Genomic DNA, 20,017 nt, shown 5'->3' with positions numbered 1-20,017 from the left:
TACATCTCTACTTAAGCTATTTCCGGCTAGCAAAATAATAACCCTAATATACAACCATTGTTGTTTACTCATTTCAAACGTTACTTATTTGCATTTGACCAGGATAGACATAGACTGTATATAGACTGTACCAGAGCCATATAATAGAATTATGTTCTATCTATATGGCGCTGGACTGTACTAAAGGGATAGACACGAAAAAAACAATCAACAAGCGGAAGGAAGTGACTTATCTTCTACTGCACATGCTCTTTGACAGCACGCGTCATATTATGGTGTACTTTGGCTCTCTTCTCGGGTTGTTAGAAAGAAGTATAGGCTACTGTTAGCATTGTGTTCGCCTTAAAACGAAGGGTTGTCTTCACATTGGAGCACAACTAGGACATCATATCTACCATTGACATTGTTTTATATTATCATATAGTTTGTTCCTCTATTTAAACAATATTGTAGCGTTTTCTTTTTATTCAGGCCAAATGATATGCAATCAACCAAAGTAGGCAGCAAGCAGGAATTTATGAGGAGCACTTGAAGATAATATTTTAAATGTACAGATATTCAGGCAGTACACACAAATACAAATATAACATTGGGGAGTGAACCTTTTTTGTGATTTGAGGGGCAAAGCCTTATAAAGTTTCTAATGTTATCAATATATGAGCAGCAACTATGTGTATTTAAATAATCAATATATCACCTGTTAGTATTTATGTAAAGGGGACCTATCATGCAAAATGCACTTTTGTACGTCTTTTATACATGAATATGTGTCCCCGGTGTTCCAGGGAACTCACCAAGTGTGAGAAAACACAACCCTCTATTTTCCTCCATACCCAAATCTCTAAAAAAGGGGCTGCAACGGATCTGATAAAAACTGATCCAGATTTGAACACTGTCAGGACGGTGGCACTACGGCTATTGGGCCAACTCCACCAATCAGGAGGAGACAGCCACGGCCATTGCCGTTCGAAAGCGCTGGAGACGCTGTAGTACATAATATGCCAGGCCAGTAGATGATGTTCTCACAGAATCAGCCCTTGCAAAAACAGAGCTAAAAAATGTCAAATTGAGCAAAATGAGGCATGGCTAAAATGCATGATCTGTTTGGTATTTTGAAAAAAAAAAAGTATAAATATGCCTTATATAGGTATGGTCCTACACTATATTATTCAAATATAGCATGATAGGTCCACTTTAAATCAAGAAACAATATTACCCATAATCAGAAAGTAAAAAAAGCTCAGTAAATACAATACAATCCTCTTCCTTTTAAATTATAAAAAGCAGAGAGCTCTGCATGTTTATTGACCAGTCAGGAGCATCCCATCACATTAGCAGTGTGGCATGAGAGGTTTTATAAGGTGATCGCGGGAGAGATGTTGTTTTTCGTTGTACTTTGTGGGTCTGCACTCCGAGTCAGGAAGTTGTGTGGATGTGTGTCAGCGTTTGGTTACTATGAATTAGTCATTTAAAGTCTTTGTTGACTGGGAATAGTCTACCCTGCAATATACTTGTACTGCTTTTGATACACTCTTAAATCAGCCTTTCCTTGCTTACATTCATGTGTGCAACCATATTTAACCCTTTGAAAACAGCAGTGATTGTTTTGAAGAAGGACCGATACAACTACACTTCTCGGTCAGTAACTTTAATCAAAGATACCTGTATACATGCTGGCTCAAAGAAATTATAGAAAAAATAGCAGATACATCAAAGTGTTTATTCTGAGCGATCATACCAAAAACAGCTGTTATCAATCAGCAGCAGTTCATCCATCACAGTCAGGAAAATATATATCCATTTACCTCTTTTAGTTAATTATCATACAAACATTTTAAAATAATTATCTAGTTAGAAAATCTGTTTTGGACCAAATAGTTTCATTTAAAACTCAAATCACGTACAGTGATCAGAGTACAGGTGCAGACAGGTCGACTACCTATCCTTGTTACCACGGAGATCGGTGGTCACGGGGTCGTGCTGAATAGTTTGGTGAAGCATCAGAGCGAGCAGACCGGCTCTGTTGGTCATCGCCGTCCTGACGTTACGCTCCTGTTCAAAGAGCTCGTCCAACTTGTACCACTGTGGACAGAAACAAGCCAAACGTCAGACTGAGGCATCCGTTGTGCTCCAGTCAACCCTCACAGTAAATACAGAGCTAAATCCCAGATCAAATGCACGCTAAAGGCTCTTTGATCATGTTTTCTCTCAGTGATCGTGCTGTTATGTTAAATGTTTGTTGTTTGTTTTTCATGTATTGTGTCTCGATATCTGTCTATAGAGTGGCGAAGTCACGCCCATCTACTTCCGCCCCATGGGACCTTATTTCGGAAAAATTATGCATTGAAGTCAATGGAGAGAGAAAACTTATCTTTCGATCCCGTTTGAATTGTGCCATGAATTACACATATGATGTTTGTCAATCTTAACAAATCATTTCCATGTAAAAAAAGTCACAGTTTGTCGTAAAACTGTTGAAATATAAGACTATGAAAAATACGCAACTAGAAAGACTACAAATCCCAGAGTCGCGTAAGTGATGTCACAATTGTTTTCCTCCACTAAAACAGAGATAGCTAAGATCAGCGCCATATAGATAGAATCTATCTATATGGCGCTGGCTAAGATAAGATAACTTTAACAAGATGCCTGTGTGCTTAGTACCAGGTTGTTATCATACCAGCAATGGGTCTTGCTCGTTCTTTCGCTTCCCGTCTGATGAAAGGACCAGCAGTGTCTGGATCAAGCTAGCTAGTAGCTAGCACGTTAGTTAGCATTACAGCCTTGTCATTTTTATTAGCCTTAACATGAAGTAACATTAAGTAACCCAAAATGTTAAACAGTAAGAGTAGTAGTCATATTTCGTGAACCCTTTGAAGAGTACTGTCACCGGTGTGATCATTCTATAATACACAATTTAAGCCCGGGGGAGAAATGCTAACGCTAACGCTAGCGATCTTTTCTACTTCATGCTGTCTGCACAAATGGTTGACATTAAACATTAAAACGACCAGGCAGTTCAGAGAGAATCAAAGGAAGGCAGGCAGGCAGCTTTGCATGACATTCTTCAGGACGTGTTTCATTGTGGTGATAGTGAGGGTAGTCAATCGTTTTGTTGACAAGACAGTAGTGACGGCCATCTTGGTGACGTGTGTTGTTCTGTGAGATGTAGTTCATTGAGCGTTTCACACAAACAAATGTGTTACTTCACAGTTTTACGACACTTTTTTTTTTTTTTTGACTTGCAAAATTATCTTTTAAATTGACAAACATCATTATGTGTAATTCGTGGAACAATTCAAACGGGATCGAAAGATAATCTTTCTCTCTCCATTGACTTCAATACATAATTTTTCCGAAATAAGGTCCCATGGAGGTCCACCGGAAGGGGAGGGACTTCGCCACTCTATTTAGATGTTACACATGGAGCTGCTGTGATGCAAGTCAAATTTCAGACTTGATCTGACCATTAAAGTATTATCGTATCGTATTTTTTCTAGTTCTCTATCTGTGTTTTAATTGTTGTTTTACTTTTATGTAAATGTTATGTACCTACCTGGTAATAAACCTGTTTCTGTTTCTGATTCTGAAATATCAAATTTGTTGTTGGTTAAAACCAAAAGAAGCAGTCGTGGTGTTCGACTTACCACCCGGACTCGCTCCAGGTCCACCTCCGCTCTCCTGAGCTTCTCCCAGTTGTAATGTTTGTTGCATTTCCTTTTGGGGACCCTGCAGTAATCTCCGGTCAGCTCGAACACGTTCTTCACCAGAGGACACCCACACACCTCATCCCCTTGGATCTAAAAACAAAAAAAACATAAATTAACCATCTACACCAGGGCTTCTCAAACTTCGGACCAAGGTCCGGATCCGGACCGAACTGCAAATCAATCCGGACCAAACCCTGTGTCCCATTATAAAAAAAAAAATAAATAAATAATAATAATAATAATTCTGATTCTGATAAATTAATGTACATCATTGTGTACGCGCGTCTTGTGTCTGACGCATTGTGAGAATGAACGTGCATATATTTACTTGTGTCCACAAGTTAACCGCAAGTTTACCTTGACTTTCTAATGCTTCTAATGCCTTTTTTTGCCGAGGTTCAAGGCATTGACTACAGACAAACAGTGCCATTTCTCCCACTAGTTCAAGCCACCATACTGTATGTATGTATTGAATGGGTGTGTGTATACAGGGGCGCCGTTTGCCGACAGGCAAGGCAGGCAAGTGCTTGGACCAGAAGGGGGCCCCCAAAGAAGGTAGATTAAGAAGGTCCACAGCAACGACAACATGAAACACCCTTTAATTTACTGCAACGACATGTCGAGAAACCCCCTCATGCATAGAGCGCCGTAAGAAACTGCTTCTTAATTTCAGTTTTGTTTCTCCGTTCCGGGGCGGAGGGGCCTTTACTGGCATTGATCCGGACCAGTGACCTTGTATTAAGTTCACAAGTGGACCTTTAATAAAACAGTTTGAGTACCCCTGATCTACACATTAACTCTACTATTTAGCGGACTGTATGAACAGATTTCACCATTAAGATTCAAGGCTTTATTGTCATTTGCACATTAGCTACAGTGTAGATATGGCAATGAAAAACGTAGGTCACACAGGCTAACTGTGGTTATTATAGGGCTTAGTTGAACACTCGATTCTGATTGGTCAATTTGAACATTCCGGAGGTGGGTAATTTTAGCTAACAGACCGCTGCTAAGGAGAACAGACCATTTCTAAGGAGGATCAAGGGACTATGTGCAGTCATGTCAATCCACAGAAATAATTTATTGTCATCTGAGGACAGCAAACATTAGTTTTCTCCAGGGATCATCACAACCAATATCAGGCCAGATTTGATCATGTGGTCAACCTCACAAATGTCCCTGCACATCGTCAAATTAACTGCACCATGGGAGGCTGCAGTTGATGAAGCTTACGAGGATATATCACCCGAAGCAGTACAACAGGGCTGGGGAACACAGAATCTCCCAGTGGAGGTCGGTGTCGTGTCAAATGATCATATAATCATTTAAAACATATAGTCTTATACTCTGATTGCCTTTTACACTGTTAAATTGTATTTTGAGTCTTGTAAGTGTTTAACAGAGAGATATGTTAAGGATGTACATTTCAGGAAGGCAAAAGGAAGGTGTAGGAGCCAAAATGCTTGTTTTGCCATTACTTATTATTTGTATTATTATCTTCATTTCTGTTTGCATCGCGTTTGATTCTTATTGTTTATCACTTCCGGCAATGGTCACGTGGGTGTGGTTTATTGTTATTTAGGTCACCGGTTGGATGCCGGTTTGGGAGGATATGATGTAGGAAGAGGGTGGATTTGCTCTGATACTTTCTGTTCACCGTCAGGTCGGGAGTTGTACATTGTTTGTTTGCGTTTTATTAAACACTATGGACTATGAATGACTTCGGACTCTTATATGGAACGCGTCACAGCAAAGAGCACATTTTAGCCTCTCAGCGGCATAACTCATAGGGAGTTTGTGCCGCTACATTAGTCAACAGAAAGTATCAGAGCAAATTCACCCTCCAGGGTATATTCAGGAATCCTGAAGTCAAATGTAATACCTTTTAAGACCTTTTAAGACCCTTTCCATACATTTTAAGACCTCATCGCCACTTGGAGTTTTAACCGGTTACATTGGCGACACACTTTACCTCACATTTACTATATACAGTATTGATTGTCCTTCCTCCTGATTTTCCAACCATTTGGACGCAGACTTGCATTTCCCCATAACGATGTTGTTTAACAACCGGCGTAAATGGACCTTCGCACGCTATCAAGCAGTGAGCGTGCGATGTCCTGTTCAGATGACGTCAAATCCAACGGGATGCCATAAATAAACTACACAGAATCACACTACACACCTACGCAATGATTACATTCAGGCAAACTGTAGAATACAACCTCTTTGGACAATTTATATACTTATTGAAAACAAGCTACAAAATGTAATACCTTGGAAAATGCCGTTTAATACTTTTTAATAGCCTTCATTTTCGCTAAATTGATTTATCAACTTTTAATACTTTTTAAGACCCCGCGGACACCCTGCCCTCTTCCTACATCATATCCTCCCAAACCGGCATCCAACAGGTGACCTAAATAACAATAAACCACACCCACGTGACCATTGCCGGAAGTGATAAACAATAAGAATTAAACGCGATGCAAACAGAAATGAAGATACAAATAATAAGTAATGGCAAAACAAGCATTTTGGCTCCTACAGAAGGTATAAGGGGGATATGCAAATGGTTAAGGACGAGGGGGATTTATAGTTTAATGCTGGGGATGTGTAGATGATGCCGAAGGGAATTTAAGGGTGGGACCAGTTGGATTTCTCTGTACTATATAGTGTGACTGTGAGCTGTGTTCTGGGTGCAGAACCTCTTTATCATCCGAGGATGAAGTTGCTCTGTTCCTGCATTTGAGATCGATTCACTTTTATATTGACTTTCTTTATTACTTTATTAAATATAACAAAAGACAAACTTTGTCCATGAATCATTTATCAGTTTCTCTTAAGAATTTCCTCCTAATTTATTTCTAACTGGGACTTTTTTCTTTCTTTCTCAATTCTCAATGAATATTTTAGGTTTTAGCAGGTTTTCTATTGATTGTGGTTATCATACACGAGTCCGAGGGGTTTCCACTGACCTTAGGGTCTCTGGAATGTTCCGGACACAGAACCTGAAGCCTCTTACAATACGTTTTGCTTTGGGGATTGTACACGTCACAGAAGAGTCTCGTTGCTCTGTGGAAAAGATAAAGAAATGTTAGTAAAGCGACTGAACAGAGTCAAGTTAAACATTTGGAGAGGATTTATTTCTCTTACCCTTCTATCCTTGTAGGGTACATGGAGCCAAAGGAAGTCTGGCTCTCATACTGTCAAGATAATCATACAGGAGAGACATTTTAAAACCCGCCCAATTGCTTTTTGTTCAAGATGATATGTTCTATGCTTAAAGGCAGCATCAGGAATTCTGAAAACACTCACCTTTGCGTAACATCTCTCCATATGTCTCAGTGCCACTTTTGGATTGATGGGATGACTGCAAGACACGCAGAAGATCTGCAGGTCTGTGTCCTCGCTGTCGTTTTCATTACACTGCACACAGAGACAAAAGCATTTTATGAAAAAGTATTTGATCTTGTGGGATATTTTTATGTGAGTATGGGACAGATTAAATAACAACCCTAACCAGTGTTTCCGCCAGACCAGGGCTGAGAGGGCGGGGGGTTGACGTCACCTCGTGTCACGTGACTTGAATTTTGAATTGAGCCGTCCCTTATAGATACTATCTCTTTACGTATTAGTGATGGGAATTCCGGCTCTTCTTAGTGAGCCGGATCATTTGGCTCGGCTCACTAAGAAGAGCCGGCTCTTTCGGCTCCTAAACGGCTCTTCATGTTACCACAGTTTACCACGGAGCCTCAGTTTCGCCGCTGCGAGGCTCCGGCGCTCGCAGTTCACGCGCATGCTCCACTAGCACCCCCCTGTCAAGGCTCGCAGGCAGTACACTTTCCGTCACAGGAACACGCTTTGCTGGCGGCGAAAAGAATCCCACCAGACTCCTTTGCCCCTCCAACAGAGGGATGTCCTTGTCCTTTTACCTTTTCCTCATTTCAAGCGATAAAAACTCGATCTTCTCTCGAATTATTTATTTATTTGGACGCCCCTCGGCTCGAGTTCCGAGCTGAATAAGGGCGTCAAATGACGGCAAGACGCCCCCCTGGCGGAAACGCTGACCCTAACCATTGAAAGCATACATGCTCAGAAACACATACGCTAACTGTTCATCTGTGAAATCTCCTGCTAATTGGATCCTTGAGTTCAAAGACAGAAACTGAGAAAATAATGGTGTAATGCTAAGGAATAGGAGATCATGAGAGAGGGAGTCGGTAGCTAAGGACAAGCATGGTTAAGACATCATTAAAAATGACCAAGGCCGAAACTGACCTTGGCTGAAATGTCAAACAAATATGATTGAGTAGGAGAATTCAGGATGGTGGAAGTGTGGAGTCTATTTTTATATAACATTACAAGATTGATTCTTATTATTACATGATATGCTTATTTTTCTCATGAGATATTGCTATGACTATGGAATAAATAGACACAATCACCAATCCCAGGTTCTGATGGGTTGGATACGAAACGAAGGGAATAGTCATAGAAGAAAGTTTTAGCTTGCATAGAAATGTAGCAAAAGCCAGGTGTACACTGTAGGAGACAAAGAGTTATGAAAACGGGAGATCGCCCTGAACAGTGTGTGTGAGCTCCTCGCCTACGCATAACTGGGAATCAGTATAATGGAGGATTCCACTATCTATCGTAGAAACTTTAGCAAAACAAATTACGTAGGAAGCAGATCAGCCGGGTAATTGTTGTTCTTTTATCGCCGTACGCAAATCATCCTCCTTGCTCTAAGCTGTCAGACTGAGCGGTGAATAGCATCAACTCATTCATACAAAGTGTGAGAGCAGGCGTCTTTTGGTTGGTGCTCATGGGGAAAAAACTCAAACAAATATATAGCAGCACATTGTTATGGCAATTATTAAAGCTTAATACAGTGTAATCCTAATGAAATGTAACTTTTAACAAAGTGGTATCCTGGGAATGGCAAATAAATGGATGTGTGATAACCGATGTGTTCACGAAGGGTTTTAAGACACTACAGGAAGGCCAGGGGGAAAGGAAGACATTTGCTCTCGGGGGGTAACTGCGACACCCAACTGTTGTCTTGGTAGGGTGTGAGTTTAGCTTACTGCCATAGGGCAACCACCAGAGGCCTGTACTACGAAGCCGGATTTTCCTAACCTGGATATGTTTGAGTTAGCCGGTTGGCCCAATCCAAAACATACGCGCTCTGGCTAAACTGTACTACGACGCTGGTTATCAAGTGGATCGCTCAAGCCAGCCGTGTCCTATCTAGTTAGGTGCGCGTTCACATGAAAGGGGTGGTATTTGGAGCATTCGACCAATCTCAAACACGGACAAGCGTACTGACAGCGCAGCGTCATACTTCCTGAATGAAAAGTGAACTTTAATATTAGTCAAATATGAAGAAGTTAAACTTTAAACATCCATGACTTAAACACTTTATCCCGGATAAAAGCCACATAGCTGCACCTGCAAGGTGAATACAGCTGGTAAAAGAAAAAGCGTTTGAATGCGTACATTAACAGGTTTATGAAATCACTGCCCCGTCCAAGACACGAGTGGATCTGACTTTAATTAGGAGAATTTGACTCGAGTGTTTTTCGTCAACTTAATGTGTTGCTTAAAATAATACTTCTGCATACAGTATGTGACACTGTGAGTGTTGCACGGCCAGATACGGCTCAAGAAGCTGACTCAGATAAGGAAATATATGATATGAATGATAATGGGACACATCGACGTCTGCACTCACAGTGCCGCGGACTGTACTTAATGTTACTCTGATCCGGTTACTTATGTTGTGGCAGATATTTAAGTAAGCTTTCTTAACGCTAATGTTATAATAGTCAGATTGCTCTGAAGATGGGAGGGGATATTCTATTCATTTTCACGTTTACACAGTCAGTTGATTTTTGCCGGCCGTCTTTCCTGCAACGGCAGTTTTTCTGTATTTCCTCTATCCTGTAATATGACTTGATCGCTTTAAACTCCGCACACGGAGCTCTGATTGGTCAGCAGGCGGTGCTTTCACTGAGTTGATCTCTTAGCCTGCAACCTAACCTGCTCCCGAGAAGGTTAGCCGCTCAGCATAAGTTACCATGGAGATCTAGCCCGCTAAAAAGAGAACCAGCGTCGTAGGACCGGAAAGCCCGAGTTTTCCCTGAAGTCAGCCGGCTAAGAGAAAATCCGGCTTCGTAGTACAGGCCTCTGGACCACATGTTGTTGTGTTGTCATGTAAATGATCTTTGATGTTTCTCTATAAAACAGACGGTAACAAACAGAACAGGACGCACTCAGAAGGAGTCGTCTTGCTTGCAAGCAATAAAAGAAAATATCTGAAAATACTTTATATCGATATTGTGTTTCTTTGCATATTTGCCTAACTCATAATTTTCTCTTGACAGCAGCTGATTTTAAGTTGCTACGACAACGTATAGATAATAAAAAGCAAGAGGACAATGCTAATGTGTCATATGCTGTCAGTTTTCAAACAACAGGATACAGGTCCTAAAATAAAGAATTAGCCTGACTTTGACAAGACTCATTGGAAGCATGTTAGAAAAATAATTACAACAAGCTGAGCTGTTTTTTCCACCAGGCTGAACTCTCTCCCCTTCATATGTCTTTGATTGTGTGTGTATATATATATATATATATATATATATATATATATATATATATATATATATAGATATATATATATATAGATATATATATATATATAGATATATCTATATATATATATATATATATATATAGATATAGATCTATATATATATATATATATCTATATATTATATATATATATATATATATATATATATATATATATATATATATATATATATAGGTATATACATAATTGCATCCATATTTTTATATATAATTGTTGTTTTTGTATTCGGGATTGTGGGAAACGGTATTTCGATCTCTCGTCTGTACACACAAACTGAAAGATTGACAATAAAGTTGACGTTGAGCTGCCCCCCCCCCCCCTCACCTCCTCGTCCTGCCGAGCCGCCTGCTGCTTGGCCTTGACGATGATGCCTTCCAGTTCGTGGAAGCGCCGCTCCATCTCTGTGAGGCGCAGCCGGGCGTTCTGCTGGTCGCGGCGGATTCGCTCCAGCTGCTTCTTGCCGTGCTCCTCGGCGATGCAGGGGCTCTGCTGCCACTGCTGGATGCGCTGAGGCAGGATCTCATAGATCCGGCTGTGGAGCAAAATGAACGATTCTTATAAATGCCTAAAAAAGGCAACATTATCAAGATGTCTCCCTGGTCTTAATTAGGTTGTCTGGGATAAATAGTGAAACGTCTAAAGGACAGGGACACTACATCAAACATAATGTTGACAAAGACAAAAAAAGACTAAATGAGGGACTCGAAGGCAGTGATCAATTTACCAGCATTTTACTTTTCTCGCACTAGGTGGAGCTATAGTACTATCAGGGAATCACAAACTGGGCCTAAAACATATTTTGGCCATTTGGTTTCTAATAAAAAAAGAACATTTTTACTGGTAAATACTCCAAAGAATAGAAAATGTATTACACTTCTACCTAAGATAAGTTGGCTTTTCTTTGTTCTAAGCAAGCATCTTAGAGGTGGGAGAATATAGAAATCTATTGTGGATCACAGAAAAAGCTGAAGAAGTTGTGGTGAATTTCCATTATCAGGATAATTTGGAACATCTTCAGGAGTGACTCAAAAAAGCCGTCGAGCTTTCTATCATGGTATGGAACCTTTTTTCTTTTTAAATACAGAAATGATCCGTCTGATTTACAAAAATCACACAATGTTGCTATTTTGACATGTCACATCTGAGATGAAATCTAAATTTCAATTTGGTTTCTTAAAGGTGGGGTAGGTAATTCACTTCAGAAACACTTTTTGTTATATTCCATGGAATGCTCTTAACATCCCGATAGCAATGAATACATTAAATGCTTTGACAATAAATACATAAATGTCATCTGTGGAAGCCGTGGCGCTGTAAAAAGCACGACCAATCATCTGAGCCGGCCCGGCTAAAATAACTGGATGGCCTACCTGCCTGTCAGCCTTCCATCTGTGTACAAACTTATCTCGTGCCCTCATTGGTCATGTGCGCGTTCGTGTGTTTTGGAGGAGGGGCTCTGTAAGGAAGTCTGAAGGAAGGGGCAGATTTTTTTCTGCTGCGTACTTTCAAATTCTAGCGCACTCGAGCTGGTTTCTCCATTCTTACCTACCCTACCTTTAAGACTACAAATAAAGTGAATCCAGTATGTTTAAGTTTCATTTTAAGCATATTTGATGATTATATTTGGGTAATGTCGTGAATCGCAATCATTCACGACAGGCTAATCGTGACAAGATGCCTTAATGGAATAAAGTATCTTACCCCTTAAAAAGGCCACATTAATGCATGACTGGTGAAAGTAGGACTTCTTACTTGGCGGCTAGCTTCATGCCGCACTCCTCAGAGCAGTACTTGGAGCCGGCTCTTGTCGGCTGCACACAGCTCGGCCCGAGACACTGCCGGTGCCCCGTGCTGTCCCGCAGCTCGCCCTTCTCACTGGATCTGGTTTTGTCTTTGTGCTTCTGCTTCTGTTTGTGCCGCCGGGACTCCTTCTAGATAATTAAAAAATAAGGACATAATATGTGTTACTATCATTTACCATGCGTACACCTGGCAGAACTTCAAATGATGATGAGAATGGTTCAAGGGAACTCACTTTCTTGTCAAACTTCTTCTCTCTTCTCTTGACGTGCTTCACCTTCACAGCTTTCTTACGCATGACAGGACTGAAAGGCGCCTCATCATCTTCATCACTGTTCCATCCCTTGGTGAGAGGAGAACAATAAAGACTCAACATGATGTTTCCAGATCAAGTGTTTTAGCTGTTAATGTTTCTACGCAACAAGATGCTGTTACATACCATGCTGTGGTTGTTCCCTGATGCCTTGTACTTCTGGTAGAGCTCCGCCTCGCTGTCGTAGTCGTCAGAGTATCGCCTCCGTCTGTGGTAGTTGTTTTCCCTCCTTTCTTGCAAAGCCAATTCCTCGTCTTTCACACGCAGCATTTTCTGTACAGGAAGGAATTGGGAGGGATGAAACCCTCTTTAATGGTCACACATGCAGAGCACACAGCACAGACAGTGAAATTTGGCCTCTGCATTTAACCCATCCTAGTACCAGGAGTCTAGTACTAGGAGGAGTGGGCAGCACAGTACACAAATACATCAGCTAATCGCTTCAGGAATGAAACAAATATACCTTTTAAAGTCTAATTTACAAACCACTGTGTGTCTGAAAAGGTACCGTATAATATATTATATGCATGATTAATATTACAGAGCACTACTCATTTAGGGGACAAGAATATTTTCGTCTCACAGTTTGATCATGGCGTTTCTAAAATGACTGGATTAAATTAAGTGCATCCATAAAAATTCATGATTAAGTCACATGAAGCTAAACATTTAAAAAGTTAACAGGGCAAAAATGTCAAATATTCTGCTACACTTTCACTCGTATAATTTTGTTTGTAAGTAAAATAGAGGGACTTACCCTGGCTCGGACCTCACACTGCCTGAACCTGCACTTCTGTCTGATTTTGTTGGGGCCTCCAAACTTCTTCATGTCCTTACAGAAGTCACACGTGGCGCAGTCCTCCGTCCTCTTGCACGGCTCACACTCCCCACACATTCGCACTGAACGCTTCACCTGACGAAAAGCAAACAATGGACAATAAGAGCCATTGCATCCTAATAAATGTGCTTTGTTTTACATCCTACATAACATTGAGGAAGATGAAGACCAGTCAAATTGACAGCTGAACAATAGGGCTGCACAATATATAAAAAATCTATTGTAATCTATATTAGCATTTGCAGTTCATGTATCTCAAAGACTGCTTGAACTGCCATACATGCTATTAATTGTCCCATTCATTAACGCTCTGCATGTTCAAATATGTGGCCAATCAGATGGAGCCCTGGTGCTCTAGATTCAATCATTCGTAATCATTTGAAAGATCTCACGCTCTTTATTTTGTATACTTTTTTGATGCAGTCAAATCTTAAAGGTAGGGTAGGTAAGTTTGAGAAACCGGCTCGAGATCGCTAGAATTTGAAAATACACAACCGGAGAAAATCTGCCACTTCCTTACAGAGCCCCTCCTCCAACACACACGAACGCGCACATGACCAATGAGGGCACGAGATAAGTTTGTGCCCCGATGGAAGGCTGACAGGCAGGTAGGCCATCCAGTTATTTTAGCCGGGCCGGCTAAAATGATTGGTCGTGCTTTTTACAGTATTACGGCTTCCACAGATGACATTTATTTATGGATTTTTTGTCAAAGCACTTAAGAAATTCATTGCTATCGGGATGTTAAGAGCATTCCATGGAATATAACAAAAAGTGTATCTCGAGCCGGTTTCTCAAACTTACCTACCCTACCTTTAATAATTAGGTCAGAAGTGCGACTTACTTTAGATCCACGCCGCCTTTCACTCTTATAGTCAGGAGTACTCGGGGTGCTGCTGTACTGTCTGTCCGACTGTCTGTCCGACTGTCTGTCCGACTGTCTGTCCGATTGTCTGTCCGATCCTCTGTCATACTCAACCTCCTTCTCTCGGTTTTTCTTTGTTCTGTACTTTATTTCCAGAGAGGGGTTTTTACCTGGTGATAGGGGGAATAGTGACGCAGGATTGTCATGACTTTGTGATGTACTTAATGTTAAGCATGGCATTTTCAAATGCTGTGACAACAGAAAAAAAATCTTCTCATCACCTTTGCATTTCATGCAATACCATTCTCTGATTGCCTTCGCCTTCTTCTCAGTGATGTTAATGCAGTGGCCATGGAACCACTCGTTACACTTGTCACAGCCTCTGTCAGTGGGAGAAGCAAATAAAAGAATGAGTGTATGAGCATTGGTGCATCCATATGCGGTGATAAGAGAAACTGGACTTACATCATGAAGCAGTTGATGTCTGGTTTCCTGCAGATACAGTACAGTGGTGCGTTCTCCCCGTCCATGCTGCTGTTCTCAGGCCCTGGTGCATGGTCAAGGTCAGACATTTCGCTGTCCTGAAAGTACAATATGTATTATAACACACATAACAACTGGTAAACATATAGACAACACCTGCATAACTGACTGCTGAGCTGCAGGACAAGTTTCTCTCAAATAGAGCAGAAGGCTGTTTAAGTGATAAAACCATATATTTTTTTTTTTCACAATACCACTACTTTGAAGAGTAGTTCTGCTGTAATACCGTTTTGCTGCTCAGTATCTTCTCCTATCTAAGTCTCTGCATTGAATTTCCCCAACCATACATTTTCAACAGTATAAGTAAATGAATCTCCTGTCAAATGAAACAGATCCTTCTTCCTGTGCTGTCAGAAAAATGTACACTCCTGTTTCTATAATTGTAGTCAAATACAAACATGTGTATTACACTGTAAGGGCCAGAGCATGGTGTTTAACATTTAAAACTAGGCTTAGGTAGCAGATTTGTATAGCCAACTTTGTTAACTTATCATCCTTTATTTATACTGTATATTATTCATATTGTAATATCCAGCAAGAAAGACTTAAGAATACTGTTCAAAATACTAGTAGTTGGCAAGGTAACCAGCACGTAGAGTAAACGGCAAACTCCGAGTAATAATACAAACTGCTTTGATTATCTTTTACTATCAACATGTATATATTGTACTTGTTAGTTCGGTTTCATTTTCTATTGTGAGATTTGATTATGTTCTACTATCGTTTACTTTATTATTTGCAATGCCTTGTTTACATGCTGCTTTGACAGACAATTGGCATTAATAAAGTCAATCTTATCTTATTATTTTACACACATACTGTATGTTATATGGATCTGTTAGCATGCTAGGTAACATTAGCCAATTAGCATCAGCTGGCTAAAACATCAGTTAACGATGCCAAAGTGGCTTACTTTGCTGTACCACATACGCAGTGAGTTATGAAAAGTACATTGAATTTAGCTAACGCTGTAAAGTCATTGTAAGGCATCATAATGACTTGTATTTAAACGCTAAAAGCTAACTGAGTAGCATCACAACAGTCTCCTCTGGGGTGTAAACTTACGGCCGTTTGACGTTAACGTATTAGTCTTCTTTTTTTAAATTAGCTAACTTTGATAGAAGGTGTTTTTATCGCTTACTTACCATTATGGGAGATCTTCAAACGTTGGATCGTTCACCAATTTTTAATGGAAAGAAAACAGATGCAACACCAAAACAGTGAACGAATTAGCTCGATAGCTAGCGTTCCGCTAAGATGTACACGGAAATAACATCGGTCATAATCGGCTGAACTCGTTACTACTCGTAAAAATACACGAATCTCATTGGTCGTTGGTCATGTGTTCTTCTTCTTCGGTGGCAAATTAACCATCAAACGGTGCACTACTGCCGCCTGTTGGATTGTTTAAGAAATGCGTTTAGTGCGGAAAATACTGTATACTAGCCGCACAAATCAAATCAGTGTTTTTTCTATTATTGTCGTCACAATAATGCTGCAGGGGGAATATATAGAATACAGTTTAAATATGAGGAATATAGGATGATACTAGTTTATTGATAATCATGCTACTATATGTGTACGTTAGTTCCTATTAGATATAAATGTATTATTGTTTTAGGGAAGTCTTGTGCCAGAGATTGGTCAAAAATATAAATAGAACAATATATAATTCACATAAACTATTTAAAATATATGATATTAAAAGTAATATTGCACATTATATCTAAAAAGTTATGTATGTACAGGAGGAGAAATACAGGTGCCTTAAAAAGCAAAAACATTAAAACCATTCATGTTTCTGTTATTTCACACACACACACACACACATACACACACACACACACACACACGCACACACACACACACACACACACACACACACACACACACACACACACACACACACACACACACACACACACACACACACACACACACACACATTCACAAAAAAAAATACACACACACAGATAAAGAGAGAGAGGGAGAGAGAGAGAGAGAGAGGCTGTATGTTGCAGTTAAACCTCCAATGCTGAGATTTCACTGAGGGATGCGTCTATGATAAACGCTAAATAGTGGATCGCATACTTCTACAAAATGTCATGAGAAGTGAGTACAATTTGTATTTTACAATATTCTCCATACAGATAGCAATAGTGAGGGATAACCACTGTAGGCGTTGGATTCCAGTACATGACAGCAATGAATCATATCAGACAAATCTGTTAATTTGACGGCTTTTATCTATTCCTTCGATCTAATAAACTGAATTATAGTTCATTGAATTTAAATCATTTTAACTTGACTCATTCACTTTAACACGATACTACATTATACCATATTTACATCCTCGGTATCACCTACAAATGATTACTGTATACCTAATAGATAATAAGTACAAGAAAGAAAGAAATAGTCATTATGATACAATATTTGAGATAGTTGCCTCGAGGTGTTTTCTGTTTTTTCTGCAAATAAAAAAACCTCTGTCAAGATGCCACAGGAAGTAAGTATTACTTGAAGACATTAATAATTGATGAAAAGTAAAATCAAGGTCTCACATTCTCATATAGCTGTCAGAATATCCCTGTGCTGCCTCTCATCATTGTAAATGTTTTGAAAATGCTGATTAATAATAGATTAACTTCTCTGCCATTTCTGAGATGTCCACTCATCACTAACAGCTATGAAACCTCAACTACACATCTGACTCTGCGGTAGAGAATGATGCGGTTTAATTTCATAATATTAAGTGAATTATAAATAAGGAAGTAAGTAAGTAGTAAAGGTTTAAGGTTATGATTTCTTATGTTTCATTCACAGACATAAAAAAGGCAGGCCGATGCATTTAAAAAATGAATATTAACAATGAACAGACACAATTATCATATATATATATATAAATGAAAAGATATGAGTAAAATAAGAATAAAAAATATATATATATAACTGTTTTATTTTATAGTTTGTCTCAGATTAAACGGTCCTGATTTGTTGTCTTTCATTTACCGAGCTTGAAGCAGGATGGATGGAAAACTGGATTGTCTAGCTCTGAATGGAAAGATGGAAGATGTAAATGAAGTCAAACCAAACATCTGTGACTCACCGACCGATGCTTCTGAGCGTCCCATTTTACCTGACGACTCCATTGCAGGTAAATTCACAAAAACAGGGTTTTGTATGATTTTAAATCAAATGAGTTATCATTCAATTAGGATAGTCTAGAAAATACCACAGTGACGCAATACTGCATAAATGTCACAAGTAAAATCCTGATTTGAAAATGTTACTTAAGCAAAAGAACAAACATTTAAGCATAAAATATATTCAAAGTACAAAAAGTAATATCAGTCGTTCTGCAGAATGGCCCATTGCATTCTGTGTATCATATATTTGTGTTATTATTGAAGGTTTAAGGTGTTTTTTGCAGCTAGTGACGGTGAAGCTAAACTCATTACTATAAAGATTGCTTTGTCACTTGTGAATTTTCTTGAAGTATTAAAGTCTCATTAATGCAAAGTAAGTTACTCAAGCTTTCAGATAAATGTTCAAAATGTCAGTAACTACCTCTGAATTGTTATGGAGTAGAAGTATAAAGTATCAGAAAATCAAAGTACTCAAGTCAAAAACAAGTAGCCTATACCTTAAAATACTTAGGTACACTACATTTATTTTCCACCACTGTTTGACTCTTTGGTAAAAATGAAATGTTCTTTTCTCACAGCGTCTTTGACTGAAGTCACCATTTTTTCAGAGCAGATCTCCTCCGAAGACTTATCTTTAACTGACATCCCTATGAATGTTTTCCCAACAGTAATAGGTACCTTCATCTCTGAACTCTTTTGTTAATCGCTATCTTTTTTTATGCAGTTTTGATGAAGATTTGTTTAATTTTTATGTCCGGTGCAGATACCACCTTGCATAAAAACCCAAAAGGAGGCGAGAGCGTAGATGTGTTCCCCTGCAGCTCTGTGGAGCCGCCGCGGCCCTCCTCCATGGAGGCCTGCACTGTGCAGGAAATGAGTCAGACGTTCACTTCCATCAGCCGGAGTCAAGACAGCCTCAAAACCACCACCACGGTCCACACCGAGCCCGATGCTGACGGTAAGGACACACTCTTTAGTAATGGTAACAGATAAACAGTGTATGACAGTTACATATATATGAATATAATGTGACAGTTTGATGAGATGACACTACCAGCTCACACACACAAATAAGTATACTGATATTGAATAAATAGACACAAACGTTTTTTTTTAGGATCCCCTCCAACATTTTGAATTACAAGGTAGTCTGATATACAGATAAAGAAAACACCCATAAAATGCCAAGCATGTTTATTGTCCAGCCCCCACTTCAGGGCTAATTGTGTCCCATTTTATGTTGTGTTGTACCACCTTGTAATGGTTTGTGGCTAAATTCAAAATAATTTGGCTTTACAATGTATATTTTAGAAACCTTATAGGGGCCCTATTGTGCTTTGAGGGGTTTTTACCTTTCCTGTAGTGTGTTATATAAAGTTGTTGTGCATGTAAAGGGTCTGCAAAGGCTAAAATCCCAAAGTTCACACACTCTCCCCCTGTCTGAAACGCCTCCATTGAACTCCTGGAACATAGTGACCTATCACCTCATAACACGTGTGCTTCTATTGGGTAGCGCTCCGACACATTGTACGTGATAGGCTAAGGGGTGGGACACTTTTAAGCGGTTGATCAATCACAACAGAGCCGGCCAGCTAACCAATCAGAGCAGACTGGGCTCTGGTTTCAGACAGAGGGTGAAAAGAGGTGCTGCAGCACAGGCAGTATGAGAAAATAAAGAGCTTTTTGAACATTAAAGCATGGAGACATGTCCCAGTAGAGACACAAACTACAAATACAAACCTGAAAATGAGCTTCATAGGACCCACTAAATGTTTTTTTCTCAAATTGAAGCATCCTTGTCTCTCTTTTCCTCTTTCCCCGAGACCTTTGTGCTGCAATCCTTCTGTCCTGCCTGTTCTGTCACCCTCTGGACTGTTTCCTGGCGGTGATGAGAGGCTGTAACGGCTGCATTTGGTCTCTGTGCTCGTGCCTCTGCGGCTGCGAGCCCAGCACCCTGCAGCCCCTCCTGGACGTCACCCGGAGCGGTGACCTCTGCGGGTGTCTGGGTGTTCGCTGCTTCCTGTGCGACTGTCCCACCTACGACATCTGCCTCCAGGCCACCGAGTGCCTGGACCTCGCCATGGAGATCTCCCAAATGCTTTACCACTAAACGCAGCCAATAACCACAGACACACAGG

The 20,017-nt window shown here is 40.0% G+C and overlaps 2 protein-coding genes across 2 annotated transcripts; one reads left to right on the top strand and one right to left on the bottom strand.

Annotated features, from left to right (window-relative positions):
• Positions 1–1,706: 1,706 nt before the first annotated feature.
• On the bottom strand, positions 1,707–16,000 carry cxxc1b (CXXC finger protein 1b). The gene is made up of 14 exons (XM_034122015.1): positions 15,876–16,000; positions 14,653–14,768; positions 14,469–14,569; positions 14,167–14,357; positions 13,242–13,397; positions 12,611–12,757; positions 12,407–12,514; positions 12,124–12,302; positions 10,696–10,903; positions 7,029–7,139; positions 6,867–6,916; positions 6,689–6,785; positions 3,648–3,800; positions 1,707–2,082 (listed from the first exon to the last, which is right to left on the bottom strand). The coding sequence occupies exons 1-14, from the start codon at positions 15,876–15,878 to the stop codon at positions 1,936–1,938; spliced, it is 1,767 nt and encodes a 588-aa protein (XP_033977906.1). The 5' UTR covers positions 15,879–16,000; the 3' UTR covers positions 1,707–1,935.
• A 1,757-nt stretch (positions 16,001–17,757) lies between these two features.
• On the top strand, positions 17,758–19,989 carry si:dkey-245f22.3 (uncharacterized protein LOC492819 homolog). The gene is made up of 3 exons (XM_034121492.1): positions 17,758–17,887; positions 18,643–18,837; positions 19,703–19,989. The coding sequence occupies exons 1-3, from the start codon at positions 17,758–17,760 to the stop codon at positions 19,987–19,989; spliced, it is 612 nt and encodes a 203-aa protein (XP_033977383.1).
• Positions 19,990–20,017: the final 28 nt, after the last annotated feature.

This window comes from Trematomus bernacchii, unplaced genomic scaffold (assembly GCF_902827165.1).
Source record: "Trematomus bernacchii unplaced genomic scaffold, fTreBer1.1, whole genome shotgun sequence".
Lineage (NCBI taxonomy): Eukaryota > Metazoa > Chordata > Actinopteri > Perciformes > Nototheniidae > Trematomus > Trematomus bernacchii.
This window is presented reverse-complemented; position numbering and strand designations above follow the sequence as displayed.

Coding starts and splice junctions, on each gene's coding strand:
- cxxc1b (XM_034122015.1), bottom strand. Junction 7,140..10,695: donor CGGCTCGGCAGGACGAGGAG/GTGAGGGGGGGG, acceptor CTCTGTGTGCAG/TGTAATGAAAACGACAGCGA. Junction 2,083..3,647: donor ACCTGGAGCGAGTCCGGGTG/GTAAGTCGAACA, acceptor TTCTGTCCACAG/TGGTACAAGTTGGACGAGCT.
- si:dkey-245f22.3 (XM_034121492.1), top strand. CDS start 17,758: ATGGATGGAAAACTGGATTGTCTAGCTCTGAATGGAAAGATGGAAGAT. Junction 17,888..18,642: donor ACCTGACGACTCCATTGCAG/GTAAATTCACAA, acceptor TGTCCGGTGCAG/ATACCACCTTGCATAAAAAC. Junction 18,838..19,702: donor CACCGAGCCCGATGCTGACG/GTAAGGACACAC, acceptor TCTTTCCCCGAG/ACCTTTGTGCTGCAATCCTT.